Source organism: Takifugu flavidus, chromosome 7 (genome assembly GCF_003711565.1).
Source record: "Takifugu flavidus isolate HTHZ2018 chromosome 7, ASM371156v2, whole genome shotgun sequence".
NCBI classification, from domain to species: domain Eukaryota; kingdom Metazoa; phylum Chordata; class Actinopteri; order Tetraodontiformes; family Tetraodontidae; genus Takifugu; species Takifugu flavidus.
This window is the reverse complement of record NC_079526.1, coordinates 2,899,830-2,923,596: the sequence shown is the minus strand read 5'-3', so window position 1 is coordinate 2,923,596 and position 23,767 is coordinate 2,899,830. Positions and strand designations below refer to the sequence as shown.

Genomic DNA, 23,767 nt, shown 5'->3' with positions numbered 1-23,767 from the left:
TCTTGGGACCTTATAGTTTCCTGATGGACGTGGTAACAGTTGCCTGCTGTCATGTATTTCCATTTCTATGGTGTTCATTACGTTCCTCATCAAATGGGGGTGCAGGTTATTGATATGGTGTTCCAATGTTTTAATTGGCAAATATAAACTATCACATGACAAAACTGCAGCGTGACAGTTTCATGCCTACATTTGTGTAACATGACATCAATGATTTTATGACCATGTGATGTTATTCAGCCTGATTAAAAAAGAAAAGAACGTGTGCAGTGAGGCTTTGTTCCAATTCTGGACAGAAAGTGAGTTCTTTACTGGGGTAAAAAAAACATTTACTATCATTTTGGATCAACTTTACAGGACTGGAAATGATTTGAACTGCAAGAAGCAGTAAAGTCTGTTTAAGAGTCATGTGACAACGTTGGCTGTGAACTGGTGCTACGCGTTCCACATGCGTCTCACCTGCAGGGTCAGAGTCACCCATCTGCTTGTAAGGGTTGAATTTTGGCTTGGGTGCAACCACGGGGGCAAATTTCTTGGGTGTCTGTTGCTGGGAGACGGAGATGCTCGCACTGCCCAAAGACGGGGTCGTCTCCATCCTGGCCGCTACCTGCCCCGTCTGGGGGTTACCGCTCCCTGGGTTCCACATGGTTCTGTGGAAAAAGAGTCAGACTGGATCATTGTGTATAGAGTAGTTGCAATTTTCATTTTTGGCATCATTTGTAAATTACATAGATGTGATGTTTAGAAAAAAAAAAAAGCACTCAGGAAAAAAAAGCTCTTATGACAGGTCAGATTTTATTTCAGCTGAATTTTATGAAACATAAAAGGTAACCAAATGAAAGATGCGATGCAAATTAGGTTTTTGGTTGATAAAAATATACGAGAACTTCCTCAATCCGAAATGACGAGATCGGCTGCAGTAAATGAAACGAAGGCTGCAGTAAAGGTGACCAATAAATCAAAATCAAAAAGGGACACACGAGACCGAGCAGTGACTAAAGCAGAAATTAAAAGATGTGAATTTTCAACAGAACTGTGAATGCAGTTGTACTAAAAAAATAGAGCTTTGATCACGCGTGAAGAACCTGCCCGTAAAATGATGTTATTCCTGTTCATTATCATATTCATGTATCATTTCTATAATCTTTACTTTAAAAGAAAAACTATGAATGACAATATGAGTGATTTTCTGGCCTTGATACAGTTACAGTGAAAAGTAAGGTCTAAAACAACTTGCTGCAGCTGAGGACACAACTATCCACTATTTCACCATCGCATTCTGAAATCACTTGAAATATTTGAACTATTTATATGCCACACATTCCCCCCATCCATCTTTTTGTTTGTGTTTGTTGTGCTCGGTTCTGATGTTTTCGCTGTTTATTATCCTCAGTCTGACTGATACAGGGTTTACATTCTTTCTTTGGAGCACAGTGGCGGAGCCCACGCACAATCATCTTTTAATATCTGCTCAAATCCCTGCTCCTCCTGCCGTCTGAATGGTTCTTACGTTTGATATTTTTCTTCCCTCCTGCTCTTAATGCGACGATTCAGATGCGCACCGATGTCTCACACCCACCTGTCCTTTCACTGCAAAAAGCTTTCATTTTGCAATGCTCAAACGGGTAACAAAATACAAGACGAATTAAAAGGAAGTGGGGGGGGGGTGTCTTAGCATGTATAATACATGACATGCTGAACGGAACATTTCTCTTTTTCAGCATATGTCTACATTGTCTGATGATGGAAAATGCTGCTTTTGTGCCAAGGAAAGTCACAATGCATTCATCACCTCGGCAATCACTGACTGGTAGATTAGATAGAATATCACTTTCACTCTTAAAGGTTGAGAACAGCAGTCATGGAGCTAACCCTCTCTGGTGGTGTCATCTATCTGTCAACTGTGTTCATGGCATCAAATGGATTATGTAGCCAAGAGTTTGATGAGGCATATGTCAAAACAAAGAACACAAGACTGTCTGATGTTACAACAGAAAGGACCACACATAGCAACAATAACTTCCAGGAAGCTAAGGAGGATCAATCTACAGTTCAATGACACACCAGATCTTTAAAACCAGTTATGCACTCCTGCATTGTTTTGTTCCATTTGGTGCAAATCTATCAAAGACTAAGGTCTTCTATAAATGATGATGTGTATTAACTGTTTAGTATGGGCAAAGGAAAGGCCTTCAATGTATCACCGCCAGGTTAACACTGTAGATTAAACCCTCCATGTTTCATAAACGGTAGGCGGTGGGAAAGCAGAGTATCCCTCCGCACTCACATAAACACAGATCATGTGTTTTGACTAAAAAAGTAAGATTCCTGGTATATTTTGATATGTAGCCAGGTAAATTATGCAGTTTGTCGCTGCTCTGTGATTAAGTAATCAAACTGAACTTTAGACACGTTTGGCAAATGAGCTGGTCATGTGACTTAGGTCAAAAAGGCAACTATACTGGAGTCTCATGAGGTAGGAGTTGATACTGATTGCCATGGCAGTTACAAAACGGCTCTCAAAGTTGTTGCAACACGTATAACGGTTTGCTTTAAGGGAGCGCGGCACAGTACGGCTGTCTTCTCGCAGCTGTTTCACTCCGCATTTACAGCTGTCATTGAGGAACTGCTGCAGGTGTTTCTGCTGCATTAATCTTTCATACCCACCGAGGAAGCTATCAAACGAAACCATCCAAAGAGGACCACAGAGAGCAAAGAATTGACATAAAATGGCAGGGTTCAGAGATTTCTTTTTTTTTTTTTTGAGGGAGAATCTATGACACGCTTTCCAGCAAGTCTTCTTTGTGGGTGAGAAACTGAAACGCATGTTGAAAATGCGCCCAGATGAACAGAGCATTTGCGATCTGGTGCTTTTAAAACATTGTCAGAGCTTATTTAAGGACTTCTTGAAACAGACAAATGCTTTGATCTACAGGTGTCTCAAGCTAACTCCCCTGTTGTTCTGTTAAAGTGTGAGCAGTGCATGAAAAAGTGGTTGTGCATGAGACCACAGTGGGTGACTTTAGATATTTAACAGTTTAGATATGGTTAATCAATATTTCCAGATGGAAACTGCTCCAAATAAGATCATTTGTATTCATTTTTGGGCAAATTTTACTGTTTCATTATCTTTGACTGATGACTACAGCATAATTGTGACAGAAAGTGTCACCTACACACTTCACAACTCAACCATTTTGTGTGCAGAATATTAAAAAAAAATAAAGATTTAATAGGCTTCATACTTTCAATGAGGGGATTCAATTATTGTGGGGGGAGAAAAGATTTCTGTGTTCGATCCCAACAGGAAAGTTTGAACCGCACAACCTTTATATCACTTTAAACAAACATTACAAGAGAGGGAAGACAGGGACATTTTTTGGCTGGCATATTTTTGATGACAAAAGGATGCTAGGCAACTGGGATTAGCACTCGTGGTTTGTGACGCAACGCGAGGAGAATCAGCCATGCGGACAAAAATGATTTAAAAATTAAAGAATCCTGCCGAGTCTTCCCAGGGCTGGACTCGCTCAGCTTTAGAAGCCTGGTTGAATGACTGAGCAGGTTAATGTTAAAGTACACAAACAAGAGCTTCGCTCCCTACAACCACTGTTTGGAAACAGAGAAAGAATTCCAGCAGTCATTGTGGATGTTAAAATGTTTTGTGCAGATGAGTACATATTAAAAAAGGTGACAGATGTTTGACACCACACAGTAAAAAGGCAGTTTTGGACCACTTAACAATGTTTATACTGGGAATAAAATACCATTGCAGGAGTGGACGCCGCTGCTACAAACACACTACTGGTACCATTACACCAGCTGTTGTAAATATAAAACTTTCCTCTAACCTATTTAAGGTACACTGACCCTGTGCTTGAATGTGAGACTGTAACTTGGTATTTTACCCCTCAGGTTAGGGATTAAGTGTTAGGTCTCGGCGCAGTGAGAGGTTGTAAGCAAAATCCCACAGAGATACAACCAACAGGACCTCATTTGTATCCGGCAGAGCCGTGCACAATTTCTGCATGTCATTCATCTACGAAGAATTGACTACAAATCATGTCTGGGAGCAAGAGCCACCGCACAAATGGCTGACTGAAACTAACCATTTTAATCTTCAAAATATAACCTTACGAGATATTCCTGATAGTGAGTAAATAGAGCAAAATAACTCGACAGGGCAGGGACTTTCCAACTTCTTGAAAGAAAAAGCAAGACAATGGAGTGTCCTGGAAAATTAGAATAGTGACTTTGTAGTCAGCAGTGTTGAGACACCAAATGAGGCACACTCACCTGTAGGCCCAACAACTGCCTGTTGTCTTTGAACGCCCCCCGACAGAGAGTCACCTGTCAGCTTCTGCGCCAGCGCTGGCCGAGCAACACAAACTACTCCTGACAACAAGTAGTGAGACAGCTAGCAGGCATAATCGCCTGTTTGTTGTGTCGAGACAAGTGTGCTCAGAGGTCAGCAAAGAAGAAGGTCTCAATCACACCTTGTCGGGGTCTTAGTTCACCAGAAGCAAGTGTCCACCAGAGAGGCGAGACCAAACTTGTTAGTCAAGTTAAGACCAAAAAAAAAAAAAAGCCTCAATATTTCATGAGTGCTGCTGTGTTACAACAGTGGCTCTTTGGATAAAAATCAATAAAAGATCTCTGCATAATTGAACATCATCGCTCACTTAACTGTCACAGGGTCAAAGCATTACATTGCTAAATTATTCTTTTCTCCCTAATAGGAACATCAAAATGTTTTGCATCTATAATCTGCATGGCTCACCGAGTCCATAAAGACAAGGGGAGCAACATTTGTTAAATGACACAGAATTACAGGCCAGTTTTCACCAGAAGCTATCAGACAGCCTCTAAAAAGGCTCTCATAAGTAGGCTAATTACACATTAGGATAATATGAGGGTTAATCAAATGATAAACACTGCAAATAGTGATTTGTTTTCCCCATTAGCTATTGTGAAGACCCCAACCAGCAGATAACCATTACAAATGAGATTTAGAGGTGTGACTACTACAAAGAGTAAAAGCCACCCCCCACCCCGCACCACCTCCCAGAGCAATAAAATAAATGAAATGAGGGGGTGCTAAAAAGGTAGCTGTCATTTCACTGTTCACATATTTTAAGAGACAATGCGCGTGCAGAATATAGCTTTAAGGTGTGACAAACCTCATAAGGCTGCAGTTGAACCTCCAAATGTGCGAGGTGCCTTTTCACTTTATGGAAAATATTATTAAAAGTTGATGATATCAGGGGAAAAAACCCTAAAACCTCAAGAATAGTTTCCCTTTTTGTTTGAGCTCTTGGTTCATTAAGAATGATTAATCAGATGCCATAATGATGATGCTCTTAAGCACAATACTTTATTTTACGGCTTGTGAATATTTCAATTTAATCTGAACATTGTAAAGCAAATTGATTTCAGTAAAATATTATATGACCTAAAGTAATTTAAGCTACGTTCATCATCGTGTCTTGACTCTACAAATGTGGATAATGAAACGCACAGCACATACTGTACTTCCTCCCCTGTTTAGCCACTGAAATCATGTGAAGGCAGCATTCAATTTGTCTGCCCTGACAATATAACCCTTTAAATTAAATTAAATTCACAGACAAATTAGTATTTTCTTTCTGTGACCCTTAGATATGCAGGAGAAAATAGTTTTAGTTGTTCTGAGTCAATGACAAATATATTTCTATCCTTTTCATCCCACCAAAACAACCACCTAAATTTGTGCGCTTGGTGCAAAATTAGCTGGCTTTTAGAAAAACAATCTATTTAAAAGACCAAAAATCTTTTCTCGGACCATTGCTCTATTTCACCAGACACCACTTTCAACTTCTCTTATGACTCTTTGGTCAAAAGTGGAACTTCCATCCAGGTTACTGACCATTTTTCCACTTCGTGAACATTTGCACAACTTCTCTGTACAACTGTCGTAGTTTACTTTATTTGTTGGCCTTTTTATTTGTTGGCCTTTTTTCTGTAAATATGCGAATTTGACTTAAACACTGACTGACAGCTTGTATTGACTTGGGACGTATCAAATAGAATTGGATGGCTTGCATGACTGTAGTATGTGCTCCTTGATATTGGGAGTGGTAAGATGCTACATCTCAGGAGTGCATCTTATCCAAATCTCGGGAGATTACTGACTGACAGCTGCAAATATATCACAACATGAGCTTAACCATCTCCCACATACTTCTGTGGCTGATGGAAGAGTTGGGGGAAAAAAAATATTTGCATCAACAAAGAAAGAAAATCATCTGCAGAGCTCATATTTTCAGCAAATCAGCTACACGTGGCTGGAGATGATCTAGGCTCAATTGCTTTGAAATGGGTTTGATGTCCTATTGTAGCATACGATGGCGTGAATGGCCTCATCGCTATTGATTCCAAAATATCCGACAACTGTGTTGTGTTCCCGATGCCTCAAAATTAAATGAGAAGCTGAAGGACCATAATTCAGTGATTGCCTGTAGTTACATACGTCCCTCCTGGTTAGGTACCTAATAAGAGCATTTGGCGTCGCAGCATTTTTGGGCAAAGTCAACAAAGGAAAGCTTCTGGGAGGGAACGACAGTGAGACCAGGAAGATAGAGACAGCCTTAAACAGAGAAAACATCACATCAAGCCTTCACTAATTGGCCTCATCTGACTGGAATTAACCTGGAGCAACATCACAGCGGGGAAAATTATCAACAAACAAGAGGAAACCGTTTTACAATAACAACCTGCAGAGACTGTGAGGGACAAAGACATGAGTGTGGTAGCAGTGTTTGGGGATTGCACTTATTCTGACATTTATATATTACTTACGCACAAAATAACTAAGAAGAATATGAAGATAGCTAAAAGGTTCTTTATTCTGAAGCTATAAATTTGGCCCATGTTGGTTAGAGGAGAAAAAAAACCAACAAAATAATGATGCTGATTTTTGCCGTATTTAATTTCCTATTATAACAAATATTTGTCCTAGTATTTTCATACCATATACATCAGCTCAATAAGCTGAATATTGATGGTAAATAAGCTACAAAGCCCCAGCACTGTTTCAAATATTTGTTCAGCATGGTGGAAAATCCCAGAATGTGACGAAGCTAAGTTGAGCACTTCAAGGACAATCTGCAACAAAGATCTGTCGTTATAGTTTCTAATACATGATTTTTAACAACAAAGACAGACAAGAATCTTCAAAAGATAGTTGCAAATGAAGCCATAATCTACTTTGAGAGAACTGGTGAGCTTTAAGAGCTTTAGGAATCAGTCAGCTAACTAGTGAAACAGATGTTGCCCATAACAACTGCAATCAAGTCATCTAATTCTATTCTAAACCTTTTGATGATCTATACAGAGACTTTTATTTTTACTGAATGTCCATGTTTTTTTTTCATATCCAGCTCAGGAATATGGCCACAGTAGATGTTGTGCATGAATAGCTTGTCCATAGAATGACATACTTCTGCATTATAAGCATTAGTGTCGTTCACTTGTCACTTTCAGACAAACAAATGCAACATTCAAGGTGCTCGTGGATGCTCATTATGGTTCAATCAAATCTGAGATGGACAAAGGCCACCGTCATCTGCATTCCACGCAGGGTATCTAAGGACAGCTTTACAGTTTGTTTTCGGCACAACGTGATGGAGTTAAGTGAAAAGAACATCCCACGGTGGTCGTAAACAGCACGTTTGCAGAACGCCTGCTGACCAGATGTAGCATTAAGTAACAACATTCCTAGCTGAATAACACAAAATTACACAGAGACAAACAAAATGCAAGAAAAAATAAGTCACTGAAAATATAATCCACGAACTGGAAGAAAGGGGGATTAAAAGATTTCTGGATTTCTCATTGCCATTTGCTGCTTCAGTTGCACCTTTCCAGTCTTTCTCGGTGGAAAATCAGGAAGTTGACACTTATTTCAGAACACCATTCTTTGGATCCTGGATTTTAAAAAGTTCATGTTTTTTCCCTTAGCACTGATAAATCAGCTGAAGGTTTTCATTAACATTCTGAGACAGTAAATGGAGATATTTTCCAATTTGAGTCTGGGTTTTTCAAACCTCTTCATATCACAGGTATTGAGCTGTTATTTAAATGTTGAACACAGCTTATCCTCTTCAGCTACAATAGTGCGGCACATCTATCCTCTTATTCAAACTTCTGTTGGGTTTGGCTCGGGCACATAATCCTTCCTCTGGCTCCCTCACTGGCAAAGCCACATAGAATCAACTCATCAATATCACTTTGTTTACTGAATACAGATGACTTTGTTCAAGAATCCCCTTAACACAGCAGATGATGTAAATACACGAATGAGCGTAAGCTCGGGAGAGCTTCCACTTAAGAAATTGCAGCAGAAAGGGATTTTTGGTCGCAACTGCGTCCGAATCGTTGAACTTGGCCCATGAAAGAGGCTGAAAGCAAGACGGTGCTTTACTTCTTTGTCTCGTCTTGCAGGCATTCACTCAGTTCTACGTTCTCTTTTCAGGAGTTGAAAAAGGCCCGGCAGAAACAGAGAAGTTAACTTCACTGTCTCTATATAACAAAGAGCTAAAAACGGGTTTTAGGTTCAAAGCCTTGTAATATGTAGCCAGGATTTCCTTATATTCTTTATACTGAGCTTATAGACACTCAGCGTATTCTTTTTAGAATAGTCCTTTTAAAGATATCAGTTGCAGTTTCAGATCTAATCTACTCCCACAGAAAACCTAATCCCATAATGAATTAATTAGGCATATTAAAGTAAATATAATTTGTGGTTTAATGGTTAACAACATGATGAATTTTGAGCCAGCCAATAAACACACTTGTGGAAAAACAACTGTTTACAATATCACAGCTATAATAACTAATGTTATCTAACTGTAGAAAGTGTTTCTTGTTGTGTATGATAACATATTGTGTTGCAGTCGATGTCCACCAACAGCAACCAAATCGTGTGTAAGTTAAAAGTAACGTCTAAATCCTGTTTGCTGCACAAATCTTGGATTCTGACCTTTGAGGATTTTGTTTATTCAGATAATTTTAGGAAGCATTTTCCAACAGAGCCATGTTTATGAAACATTTTCACTTTGTCTAAGGCCATGATATAGCATGGCACCATTTGCTAAATCAAAAAGAGAATAAATTTGGAGTTCAATAGCTGCTCCATTGAGCTTATTCTAAAACAAATCACATGGTTGTCTCGCTCCTAAAGAAAAACAAGGAGCTAAAAATCCTGCTAAAAATCCATAAGCATCTGTGAAGCACCATCGAGTTAAATACTTTAAGGCCCAAGTTCTTGTGTACAGTTGTTGGGACTCATTTAATCTTTTCCTTCTCTACTGCTCACTCTGCAGTGCCTTGACCCACGTTGACACTTAAAGACGATTAATTCAAAACCCAAGTGAAACTTGTTGTTTTTGGAAGGCTTTATCCTTAATTGACTGATGGCTGCTGCCGTTTTTGTTTTGCTGCTGCTTAAAACCCAATCTCAACCGCTCACAGGGCCCTCCTAATAAATATCCAGCTGGGGTATCTATGTCAGCCCAGCAGGGTCGTTTTAATCTTTTCCTCTTAATCACATCTTATTTACTTGTTTCTTGCTCTTCACTTTTCTTGTAAAAAAAAAAGTGATCACACTGCAAGTAAATAGCATTTGTGTTCGAGCTTTGAATGAAAGTTTAGAATAAAGGAAAAGCAGCTGATCCTCCCTGTGCAAACATACAGCTTATGGCACAGAATAAGTTTGCAGTGCTATGGAGAAAACTGTTCTACCATATACAGCAGCTCAATACGCCATTATTTTCCAATGGATTGTGAAGGCACGTGGCCCCTCCCAGGCAACAAAGCGGCATCGATTCAATGAAATGGATTACTGCTTTCTTTTTGCATTGTAAATATGTAGCAGGCTAATGTTAGGGTCCAGGTGCCAGAGAGCAAAAAACTAAACTAATTTACTAGTGGAGACAAAAGTCGGCTCTTCACTGTGGTGTAAAATAAGCTCGATTACATATCCTACAGGAAGCAGCTTTGCCCCAGCAGTAACTTTCAGGAACCTTAAGAACACTCTTTATTTTCCAAACACAACAGCTGAGGTCAACTAATTTAAACTTTGGCTGCTTTTGTCTCAATGTATGCGTGCATGCATTATTTGTGACATGAAACACATTTCACTAGGCATAGAAAATCCAAAGAGGATTCTGACATACTCCCCATTCTGACATACTGATAAGATTAGTAACAGGAATAGAACTGACCACTGTTGATGGACAGTGCCAGTTTTTTTTGTTTTTTTATTGAGGATTCTGAGATCAAAGAGAGTCCAAATAGCAGCTTTGACAGTTGGCAAACCGGAAAACATTTTAAAAAACCTCTAATGCCTACAAGAAATATGTTTCCAATATATGGACGTCTGAATAAAGTGCAAGAAAAAACACACCATGCATTTTCTAATGACTGCATCTTTTTAATGCCAATTATTTTACAACAGTTCTATGGAATAAACTCTGACATTTGACCATGTCCGCTGCACCTGTCATACCTCTAATCAACGACAACTACTCTGCATTCCTTGGTATAACTGCTCTAGGTAGGCTATTTATTTTAAACTGTGCCAAGGTCAAGAGTGAAATGCATTCTGGTTTGACTTGGTTAGCAAAAAAAGGTATTTTTTTAAAGAACCAAAAGTTATGTAGTCATTTGACAAAGCCAAATACCCATTTAAGCATTCCTAATTTTATCATTGCTCATTCCTGTTGATCCACCTGTCACACTTATTTTCTGCAATTCACTAGTAATAAATGAAAATAACTGGCCTGCAAATATTTTAATAGAAAGGGTAAATTAGGAATGCTCTTTGACAAAATAACAATTTCCTAATGTTATTGGCCTATGCTCATATTATATTATATAATTCTTACACCTAAATGAAGTGTCATAAAAGACATGAATGTCTACAACACTGCTCTTGTTTTGAAATTCTGCAAATTAATTTTATGAAATTTTCAGCACACAAAAGGCCAGGAGCTGATCGAGGCTGTTTTCTGTCAGCTGAAATATCAAAATAGGTTGCAGCTCACTATTCAAATCCATTCATAACATTCATCCCTGTCAAAAATAACACTGTTAAAACTGACATTTTCTCAATGTACTCTGAGAAGATTGGGTTAAAATGTTCCCCGGCCAACATCCTGGTGACAAAGGTCATAAAACACTTGTTCACCACAAACCTAACCTGGACAGACACCAAAATACAAATAATGACAGTCGAGAAAATTACTGTGCGGCTAAGAGGGTCCACTGAGGGGGCACACGACGCACTTGAATATCTAGTTAAAATAACAATGATAATATTGTGTCGGTTTTCATTTGCAAGTCACAAAAATATTTTGTTCTGGGTTTGTTTTTTTTTTGCTAGTTTGGTATTTCAAACCAGACCAAGAATGTGCAAAACCTTGGGAGGTAACAGTGTTAGGTGTGTTCCGTTAAAATAAGAGTTACCGGTATATAGGTCACAGTTGTTGCCAGCATAGAATCCGCTTGTCTTGGTTAGACATGGGGACATGCTGTTCAGTAGTCTCAAGTTATTACCTCTGCATTAGGTTAAAAAAATAGAAATATATATCAAAGTTTCTATTGATGAATTGTCCAGCAAACTACTCCTGGATTTGCATTCACCTTTTGGAGTACACGAGGCTATAGCAGCAGACACCTAAATTGACTATCCTTTGGTATATTACACATAATAGATCTCTATGAGCAGTTACACTTACTAGCTTGACCCCCAACAGTGATGAAGTTGTATCCTAAATCATTTATGTCAAGGACCATTAGCGTTTTTACAACATGTAGGCACACTTTTGACATGGCTGATGAAGGAGTTCTGAAGCTTATCAGGAATAATGTCAACAAAAGGTAATAAGGAGATTAAATACAGCATTTCTGCAGGCACAATGTATGCACTGAATTTAGATCACACTTAATAAGAAGCAGTAATATCTAAAACTAGACATTTCTATCACATTGCCCCCTCCCCTTCCCTCTCCCTTACAGGTTTCTGTATGTTTTCAACCAAAACAACACGTGTGGTAGTCAGACACCGTAACAATGCTTGCGGTGGTTCACAGAGGTAGTTCGGCTGTGTCTGGGATGACCTTTGTGGATATCAACCATCTTGTGATGTGTGTTTCTGACAATTGTCTGTGTGCCAAATTATCCACAAAGGACCCATCTAGTTTTATAGACAATCATGAGTTTAGACCCATGCAAAAATGAGAAGCCTCTGGTGCTGGAGGTCACATTAGAAGCACGGTAAAAACACTTCCCTGGAGCTGCAGAGGTCTGGCCTCATTGATGTGAGGACTTTGGATCAAATTGGACAAGGACATTTTTAAAATAGAGGAGACACTGTTTTGCATTTTTGTCTGAAACATATGACTTGGGTTTTACATAACTAGGCCTAATTGGAGATATTACCAAGTTTTTTGGGACTAGAATATGTAAAATACATCATGAAAACAAGGAAGGGTCTGTTAGGTCCTCCAAACAAACTTTTCTCTGCTTCATTATTTAAGTGTGTAAGAAAATGACATTTGGTATCAACTCATTTTCCCAGCTACTAGCTGGACCCCCAACAGAACTTTTTTTCAAGTATAATATAATGTTTGAGAATGGGGGAAAAAATAAAAATACTTTTTCAAAAGACAGAAGAGATTGTGGCTTTCCATTGTGAGGAAATACTGTCCTGTTGCGAAAATGGGGACAATAATAGGTTAACTTACCTAAATATCAAAATATAAATGGTAGTAGAATCTAAATAAAGACACCCGAAAAGCTCTGGATCAGTTCATTAACACTGACCGATACTGGTTTGGAGCAGCTGTCTGGGCTTTTATTATTACTTTATTGTTCTTATTTATGTGTTTACTTTTTAAAAAGTTTGCACTGAGGTGCGGCACTAACTCCTAAAGTGAAATACTAACTTTAGACTGCAGGGGATATATTCAAAATGATAATTGTTGTGACTGAATTTTCTATTTCTGGTGTTGTGAATGTCCTACATTCTGTTTAGATACAGGTAAGGGTGGGGGTGGAAGAATTTTTGTCTCCTGGGCCCAAAGATGCGTGTGCCTCTTGCTGAGGAATTCTTTTGTTCTGATAAATTGACAATGTCAGTTTCCCACGTTGCCACAGTGTGGCATATACTATGGGGAGCAGTAGTGGGAACACAGATGCTACATACGATTGGCGTCAGTCAGTGTGACAGTTCTTGTTTTCTTGTCTTTGGAGAAGGTGGTGGGGGGGGGCTGTTTTTCTAAATCTGAACTTCCAAGTCAAGGAAGCGGGATGGAATAGGAATTAATACACCTACACTCCCCTTTTCCCTTTAGAATGGCAAAAATCTCTTTGTACCCACATCGTAATTACTGGTGGGCGCCAGTTTGGGATTGTTATCTATGCCTCCTTCGAACTTTTTTGCAAGTATAATATAATGTTTTGAGAATATACGACAGACAAGTAATTGTTTTCTCAACTCAAACTGAGCGCACTTGTACAGTGTTCATGTTTAAGAGCAAGTAATGCTTGAAATTACAGTCTTTGTTAAAGTACTGGGCACAGAGGAAGAGGCACCACCAGCTGTGGACGCGGGGACATAATCCTCCAGGGAAATGATGCTGACACGCGATACTCCATAACGGCTGTTTAATGCTGTCTGACACTTTCATTCGAAAAACAGACTAAAATTGAACCCCAGTTAATAACATCAATAGTTAATTAAAATGAACAATTTAGGGCTTGATAGAGAAAAAAAATTACCACATTACAATTTTTAGCACAACAGTTCACTGTAGCTCAAATGCCCTTAAGTGGTATCCTTGCCAGACATAAAGGCCAATTCAGTACAACTTTTGTGGTCCAAAAAAAAAAAAAAATAGATTCGGTAAAAAAAAGAGAATGCAATTCCCTTGCCACTCAAAAAGGATTTTTGGAAGCAGTGTGTACTTTACAATATCTCTATAGACCATGCTGTCTACATTCTGCTGGGACATAATGTCAAACAAAGATGGAAAAAAAATCATCCTTCAACTATCAAGGCCAAACTTCTGTGGTTTACATGTACCTGACCTACTGAGTTTTCCATGCAAAGAAGGAGGACTCTGAGGGTAAAACTAGAAATAGAATTTACTTTCATACCAGGACAAATGTGGAAGTTTTTTGTGCGAATTATCTGATGCCAAAATTAAATAAAACAAGTATGAACGAATCATTGAGTATTGATTGAGAACAGATGATTATGCAAAGTGGGCAACTAAAGAAGCACAGACAAAAAGACAACAGACCTCAAACATTCACCACAGAATGCTACAAACTATTCACATGCAACAGAATCTCTAAAAACAGGATAAATGGATGCAGCTGCTCATTGCCGTCATCAAATAACTGATACTCAATGAATTAATGAAACATTTGAAGCCGTCAGGTAACATCTTTCTTTAGATTTTCTTAAGCAGCATTTTCATTGAGTCAAACAGAAATGCCTGAAACCTCCGCCTGAAGCTGCGGGAGAAAATAACCAAATTTCATTGGCTGGGAAATCTCTCCACTTTAAACACGTTTCTAATTAAAATAGTAAAAAAGAAAAGATTTTATTTCTCAACAAATCATGATAGCTTGTAGGTTAGAACATTTTAGATGGAGGGAAAATAACTCAAATTATACATTAATCTGAAAATGTATTAGGCCATTTCAACATTTCTAAAGAATCGCAGTTCATCAAAGACATGCAATTTAGTCCTTGAAAAGGTCTTTATTAGTCAATTTATGACAGGCACAAAGAAGCATGTGAGTGTATTGTGTTAATTTCTCTCATCACATCATTCCACACAAAGGATGATTCTGCTATTTTTTCAGGTTCTATCTCTTGAACAAAGACAGTCTTTTTTTTAAAAACAGATGACCTCACATTTGAGCCAAACAGTGATAGCACTGCTGAGGAGCATTTTGTCCGTTTTCTCCATGAACACACGCTTTCTAAGTGCTCTTTTAATGGACATCTTGATTGAGCCTTAATGTTTACAGCCTGAGAAGAGTTCAAAGTAATAAAAAATACATATCGCTGAAAACACCTTTACTTCCCCCCGGCCTTTATCATGTATTTATAACCACTTCTCGACAGCGCTCACAAACATACGTTACCTATTACCTGTTACATGAACTACAAAAGATACAGTTCCAGAAAAGCCTACAGGAAGCTGCCTGCGGGCAGAATGGAGAGTAACCGAGAGAACCCTTTGTGGCTCCCACTTGCACAGGTATTTCACTTGACCCAAGTCCTATTTTTCTTCATGAGTGTTGCAACTCCCCCCAAGCTATCGGGTACAACAATTACCGGTAAGTAAACAAGGGTCAACAAATCACTCCTACAAGCCAGATGTTCTGTCCTTCCCATTTTTTTTTTACAAAGGAATCTGGGATCTTGGGTAAACGCAGTTGTCTACCTACCGGTAGTTGGACAGAAAACCCTGCTGGATTATGGGTCTGGATTGAAGACCAGTACTCTAGTATTACTCTATTGATGAAAGAATGTTGGACTCAGTTGAGCGAAGTAGTGGTATGATCCCTTTTACTTGGTTGTTAATGTACCACCATATGTCACAGACCATCGATCCAAAAGAGCAAACAGGAAACTGGTTTCATGTCGAGTGGTGAATGTCAGCTGATACATTATAAACATCTCATTTTGTGTTCAAAATGTGGATCTTGCTTTGGCACTCAACAGGCAGCCATTATCTTCTTTAATTACACATATCTACTGTTCAGGTCAAAGGCCAGACATCAAAGTGTAAGCTAGCGCAGAATCTAGGTTCCATCACACATATGTGTTGGTGTTCTGCGCAGAGCTAATTTACTTTAGCTCAACAATAAGATTCACTTTAACATATTGATTTTGGAGACCGGCCCTTTTGCATTATTGTCCACACAGTCACTTTTCTAAATAAAGAACGCGAGTGTCCATCCTCACACTGCACTGGGGCAACGAGAAATCAAAGGCAATATTATTAATTGCACAGTTAGTTGGAGTGGCTTTGATTATAAAAAGTAATGTGGATAAGAGAGTATATCAGCCATCAAACCAAAATATTATGCAAAATATTATTATCTCTTTCATATTCTGCCAGTCTTAGCAAAGCCAAAAAATGAAAGATATTTTTTAATCTTAAAATAAAACCAATAATAGAACTATTTACCATTAATAACCAAAAACCAAATGAAGATACATTTTAATAAACATTTTTCTCCAAATGTAGCCTTGAATGTCTCCATTTGTTTGTTGTTAAAATCCAGCCCTAGAAAATTGTTGTCTGCTGCATAAGTTTTTTTTATTATTTAATGGTTTGTAAAAAGAAAACATCATTAAGTAAAAATCTAGCTGAATTTAAAAATCACACTCCTGAAAATGGAATTGGGTTATGAGCCCTTTCTCCGTTTCATGGGTGTAAAATAATCTATTTGGACACCTGCACATCAAAAATCACAGCCTGCCTTAATGCCATATTGTATCTATGGGGTGAATGCGAGGTTATATGAAGACTCCCAGGTGGAACTCAATCCAACACTGACTTGTATCGAGCAGAATGATTTGGGTCAGTAGGAAATTCCATTCCTAGATCACCGGGGACATGTGGGCAATTAAACCTGCCAGTGAGGCATAAAAAATAGGCACATACAAGATTTGACTGAAGTGATAAATGCAGCTCTATTAACTCCTCAAAGAATGACAGGGTAAAAAATTGTGACAGTGTCAATAAAATGGAAGAATTTAAACGGCTGCATTTGCTGTAGCACAAGATCAGAACTTTTCCCGTTCAACAAAGCACAATATAATATAATACAATATATCAATCATCAGTTTCTGAAAAGCTGGTGCTCTAAACATCCAGTATTATATATCAAATCAATTAAAAAGCAACTTTATATACTCTATATAGCAAACCAAACATGAAAAAGTGGCAGAGCGGAACCATGCTCATAAGGGGGGACCCAAATATCCATCCAACAACACTTCTCTCCTCATATTTGAACATGTCACACGTCACTTACGAATGCTACAATGACAATGTTCCTGAGAGAAAACAAGCCACACATGTATAAAACCTGAACATTCAATCTGCTCTCCACAGTCAGTTGTTTTTAAAAAAAAATGTTGTTTATGGGAAGCTAAGCACCAAAACAGAAAGTAATCAAACCCTTAAAGTGATGCTCCTTAATAAAACAGATAATCCCCTCCACTTTGGCTCGATGCTCCCCAGCTCAGTTGGATCCTTGGTGTAATTGCTCTTGTTAATCAGGCCTTAATTTCCTGACAAGATTCATTTAGAAGGCTCGCCTTGAAAACATACAATCTCTCCCATTCTGGGAACGCCAACATCTTGAAATTAAGGGGTGAGATCAGATTAAAGGCTCTTTAAGTTTAAGAGCATTGGAGATGTCACCAGAGATTGATCAAGTCAACAGTTGGTGTCAATGACAGCCTTTTAAGCTTGTGCAAATCTGATCAACACTCTTGTTTCTGTTGACCGTGGTCACTGCAAAACAGGACAATATTCTTGTGCCTGTTAAGAAAAAACTGGCAAAACACTATAATCCAAGTGTGAAAGAAGTATAAGCAACTTTAGCTTTATTTGAAGCTGCTCTTCACATGACTTGTAAAAAACAAGCATTTGTTGCACGTATGGACTTGGTGCTTACTCAGCATGCACTGGGCAAAAATGAAAATATGAATATTTGTTTGTTTTGTCAAGATACCATTTACCTTAAAATTAAATCTACCTTTCTTTTGTCAAACCTCTCTATCTCTAACCCTCTCCCGCCATTTCTTCTGGCTGAAGCTGTACACAAGGTCAGTCTCCTGGTCAAAGAATTTCCCACTGAGACACTAAATCAGTCCAAACCTTGAAACTCTGCAACAATATCCGATGAGGTGGTGAGGAATCAATATCAATTTCCAAACACTTCTTTACTCTCAGACACTGTCTCAGGAATGCAACTGGTGCAAGTAAACAATGGCTTCTTCTTTTTCTTATGTAAGAAAAGGACGTAGTATGCATTTCTAGGGACAAACTGTAGCACAAGGTCTCTGTAAACAGCCAAAAAATCCTCAATACTAGCACAGATTTTAAGGAATATATGGATAAAGCGATCATTCAGCTTATTTTCACAAATGAATATAAATGGCTATTAAAATCTTCCTACAATATGAAATGGAAACAGAACTTTAAACAGAATAATACTCACAAACTCTTTAAATCGGAGCAGCAATGAGAGAACTGCAAGCTTCACTAAACGGCAGCCACTTCTCTCACTCCTAAAAAGTCTTTTGCAGCTGAAATGACTCACATCCCTTCTTCCAACCTCTGTCAACCATCATGAGGAGGTAAACATTTCCAAATATGGAGAAACTATGAACGCAGTATTGAGGGCAATATCAGTTTGGTTTGTTTTTAACTTAGAATGCCATACACCGAGAGTCTGAGACGCTCAACAGAGCCGGTTCTGTGGTGAACAACTTTCACAGGGAATAATAATGATGATTGTGGAGAGCTTTTCACTATGGCTTTGCTTTCATTCTGACCTGAGACTAGTTGCGACATTGGGCTCCTCTACATGTTGAATCTATAGATGAAGCCTGTCCAAATGTTGAACCCTATGCAGGAATTGCTAAATGAACTGCAGATATACAGGGGAAAATGGAAGTGTTTCAGAAAAGAGTACAGAAAAGAGGCATTGTACATAATTTTGTCACACAGCTTGTGATTAAGAATATGTATTTAAGGACAAAATGCTCCCATTGGAGGTGTGGGTCAGCAGAGATCATGGTAATATTTAAAGCCGCTGAGGGAAGAGCATAACACCGCCAAGCCTAGATTAAGTTTTTTATATATACACCACAATCATTAAATCCTCATTCTAAGTATTGTATGGATTTGTACATTTATGGATTTGTAAAAAATTGTAGCATTTAGACAAATTTTATCTGTAAACTGAAGGGTCACATGAGAATTAATGTAAATTTAACCTAAAAACTTTTCATTGATACATTTGTCTTGATATGACCTGAATTGTTTGTTTGTTTGTTTGTTTTTTAAAGGTGTAACAGGACAATGTAGAATCTTAAATAAGAGTGGATGACCTTATAGTGAAGTTTAACTGTGTCTAACTCATAATAATGGTGCTGGTGCACAATTGCTTTAGCAGATTTTTGTGGTTCTTTTATTTCCCACAGAGATGTTTGACAGTTACAGGTTCACAATGCAAAAGCTCCCTGAAATAAGCATTAATTATTACTATCATTAATACAGGTGGGACAGTAAACCGTATGTATGAAAATGTGCATAATTTAAATGGAGCAGCATGTATTTCAAAACAGTCAATACCTTTTCTCTATCTCATCCAAGAAGACTCACAGTTCCATTATTTCACTATAATTGCGACTCCACAATATCATCGAATGCTGCGGTACTTGCGTAAAGGTGTTTGTGTAAAAAGTAAACCCGATTCTTACCTTTCCTCCTGTACGGATGTAGGTGAACTGTTAGATTGTTATTGCAATGCTCCTTCCTGAATGTTGAAATCTGTTGAGACCAAGAAACCCAGCATGAGAAAAATGGATTCAAAATTTTTTTTAAATAAATAAATAACATACTGAGAAGGAACGCATCATGACTCATGACACGTACATCCACTTCCATGTCTGTCTCCATTGTTAAAAAGATAAAACAGGTTGACTCCAGTAAGTTATTTATCGAAAAGGAATTTCCCGTCAGAGTCATTTTTCACTATTCCAACAATACTGATAGTGACAATATCAATGTGTTTACTGCAGTTAAACTACTATTTAATAAGTTTAAATTGAACTAAAAAGTGATCTTACTCAAAAGTACAGTCAGGAAATTAGCAAAAAGTGCGATACATGAGGAAACACTCACTTTACTGCAATTGAATAACCTCATTAATGTATCCATGTGAGTGCACATGTTAAACAACCATTACTTGTCATCTTAGTTCTTATGTTTACATATCACATTCTTGACATTTTAACAAGCAGCCATCTTCTTTAAATTAACAAGCTTTTATGTGATTTTTTTGGGGGGATGTATAAATTATTATCGGCATTCTTTTTCTTATTTTTTTATTATGTTCATAGTCAGTAGTGTGACACAATCAAGGGATGATTGTTTCTTGGTATATATACAGTATGATGCACAAACATTTATAATACAAAAGTTTAAGAAAAAAATTACTTGCAAACAATTTTCATTGTCAGTTATTTTCATTCTATGATTTATCTCTCCATTTTTTTTAACCTTACAGTTGGCAATGTACCAATGACAATTTACCATCAGCCAGATCGTATTATTCTAAACATGTAAAATCAGTGATTATGTGTCTTGTTAATTCTCTTTTCCAGAATTTTGATCATGCATGTGGAGTCATGTGAGGAAAACAGAGGTGTTGTGCAAACAGACGTCACACCCGCATCTGTGAGCACAGCAGAAATGTTAGGCAGGCACTAACATGTCCTTGCTATGTCTTGTGCAATAAATCTGACCATACTGGATCATGTCATCAGTGGACCAGTTACGAATGTCTGGTAAACACACAGTGGTGTTGGTTAATAGGTGTCAGCAGCCACCGAGCTTTAAATAAAGTTTATACTTCCATCCAGCCGCGCTGATCACGAGCGCTCAGAAACAAAATGAGGCGACATATTGTTTGGATTCAATTCTTTTGAGTCTGGTTGTATCTTGAAATATGTACAGTGGGGCATTATGTCAACACATAACATAAACTCAGTAAAAGTTCCCTTTGTTTCTCAATGCTGCCTTTTAGGAGAGCTGAATGTTCACACAATTTTTCATGATCCATCTCTCCATCTATCTTGTATTAAATACTGCATAATGCATGAAACAGACCACACTGGGATTTGGTTGTGGCAACATTTACAATGGAAACCCATAATTTTGATATCAAGTTTTACACTGACTTCACTAAATGTACCGGGGGGCCCAGACTCAAAGGCAACTGAGATGCTTCATCAACACTGTCAAACGAGCCGTTTTTAAACAGTGATTTTATAACAGTTTTGTTTAATGTTGCCGGAGTCAAAATTCGGTTTGATGGCAGCAGTCTCCTGGGCCCTCAGTGTTATTGATTTGAAATGTTGTCTCTGAGTAAAACTTTGAATATATTTCTTTAAGAAAGTGTGCTGCTTCTTTCTTTTTTAATCATATCGGGACTAGTTTATGGTTAGAACACTGTCCTCCAAGCTAGTAGCTACCTGTTAAACACTTTTCTGCATCCACTTAAATATTTGTCAGCGTCGTATTTGTCGTCCACTTGAATCGTTCACTCATAAGAGACGCGTTCAAGACATGTTTTTCTATAGAAATGTATCACAAAGCATCATGTGGCGAGGCCACTGACACTGCCTCTCCATACAAAATCAGGATAAAATATATTCTTTGACCCGCATCATTTTTACAATCTTTTGCTACAAGTCCCTTTGAATGCAACTGAACATCAAACAAACCAGCATATTTACAAAAAGGGATGATGCAACTAATGTAAAGGAGGGGGGAGGGAAATATACAAAAAAAAAAAAAATCTTGACGCAAAAGCTAATGTGGGTTGATGACAACCAATTTCTGGTGGAGCATTCCTGCTTAACATGTAACAGGTTAAGTTTTACTTCACTATATTATGTTAAGATTAGTATTTTATTGAGTGCCGTCCAAAAATTGGCATTATTGGGCGAGATTTTCGAACGCTCTTTACCCCTTTGAGCTGTATCAACCGATTATGCCTCTTATATTCGAATTAGCGTTCAGATAAATAATAACTTTGGGCGGAGTCTGGTATGTTTCTGCATTTTTAGAAAAAACAAGGCTGCGGTGGCTTCCTGCATTGTTTCTGCAGTTATGTCACAGGCCTGCATACTTTGTTACTTTATCGCATCACACAAGCCCCAGTGACTGGCGACTGTTTCCTTTAATCGGACTAATCGCAATCGGAGTGGAAACTAGTCACCCTTAAACTAGATGTCAGAAGGGGGGGGATACAAGCTAATAACGACTTTGTCGAAGTCAAGCTGTCGTAAACAAGAGCTTTTTGTTCTGACACTGACATTAGCCAGAACTAAAGTTAAGCTAACACAAACGGGCACTTTCCTCGGCTTTGGTACCAGATAACCCCGTAACAGGACACTGTAAACCGAATCTCTGTGGCACTTGGGTGAAACCCGGCGACATGTTTGTCCGCAGTTGGAGGCTCTGCTGACAGGCTGGCTTCCGCATTGCTCAGCAGTCGCTTCTTAGCTAAAAACGGTGGCACCAGAGACGCCCAGTGTCGCTTTAAGCGAATCTCGGCGGTACAAAACGTCTTCACAATTTTCAATGCATGACTGAATAACAGCCCGCAGCCAGAGACGAGTTAGTTTTATTAATATCCTCGCCAAACACCGGTACCGGTCGAGTCCACGCCCTCATTGTGAATCCCAACCGAGTTCCCGCAAAATTCTTCCAACATGCGAACAGAACCGGACTAAAACAGGACGATCCGCACGCAAACGTGGCTTTTTTCCCCCCTCTCCCCCTTCACATATTCAACTGCGCCCGATTCAACGCGACCGGTCGCGGACGCCCGAACCGAGCGAGCAGAACGTTAAGCGTCGTGGCTTACCTCGCTTTCTAGGAAATATCCCAGAAGTTCAAATGCCGGCGAAAAAAAAAAAAGTGAAACTTCTTGATCCAAATTCGGGGAGAAGTTGTGGGCTGTGACGTCACGCCGCGAAATTCCAGCCGCCTCAGTCAGTTCAGATGTTTGCCCATGTAAGGCAGCAGGCCAGCGGTGTCACCGAGGAGAACCATCCCCGCCTGGAGAACACCTCCAGCTCACTCCTGTAGGCTGCAAAACGCATAATTGCATCGTTTTAGGAATGCCGAGCCCACTTATCCCCCCCTACCAACTTTTTAAACCATATAAATCTGTCGGCCCAAGTTACGGCCTGGATGCTCAGAACTAAACGGTGAGGTCGACACGCTTGCATGCAACAGGAGTTGATATTATATAAAAGGCGGCCGTTATGTGGAATGCTCATAAAAGGACAAGGGTAATCATAGTGCAAGAATAAATAATCCAGTTTTATGGTGGGTGGAGGATCATTCCTGACAGCGTCTACAGGCTGAGCTAAAGGAGGCTCTAGAGGGCACCTTATGCATCTAAAATTCTTAATCTGGAGCCATTAATGATTGGGAAACACTATTTATCTTCCATCTTCCTTTTTGCTGGTTTGTTATTATTAGTTTTTTAATGGTTAGCCTGTATTGAATACTCATGGTGAGGTCTTAAGAGGCACCGATTGGTGTAAAGATGAACATTATTGGCTTTAATAAAATCAACCAGTCAAAAGTAAGAAGGGACCAGGAGTGGGCCAGGATGGCTACTATCAGAACTGTCTCGACAACTGGATCAGGGTGGTGTGTTAGGAGATTTTTCTCCTTGTTTGTATTCGGTTCACCAGGATGAAGCAAAATCATGTATAAGAAAGCGACTTTGCGATGCAGAACAATGTTCTTCAAAAGCCCAAACATTCACTGGAACCCAGCCCAAAACTGCAGACTCAGAAACAATTAGCCTGCCTTGACAGTAACAAGACACAGTCTATAATCCTCTTCCTGGCACTTCCAAGTGCAAAAATCTTTTC

At 38.7% G+C, this 23,767-nt stretch overlaps 1 protein-coding gene across 1 annotated transcript in view; it reads right to left on the bottom strand.

Moving 5' to 3' along the window:
- lpp (LIM domain containing preferred translocation partner in lipoma) overlaps positions 1-22,998 on the bottom strand; it is an 89,987-nt gene extending 66,989 nt beyond the window's left edge. The window contains 3 exon segments of the mRNA XM_057037912.1: positions 460-650; positions 19,568-19,637; positions 22,744-22,998. Of these exon segments, the coding sequence (XP_056893892.1) occupies positions 460-646 (187 nt within the window). The 5' untranslated portion in view covers positions 647-650; positions 19,568-19,637; positions 22,744-22,998.
- Between the last annotated feature and the right edge of the window lie 769 nt (positions 22,999-23,767).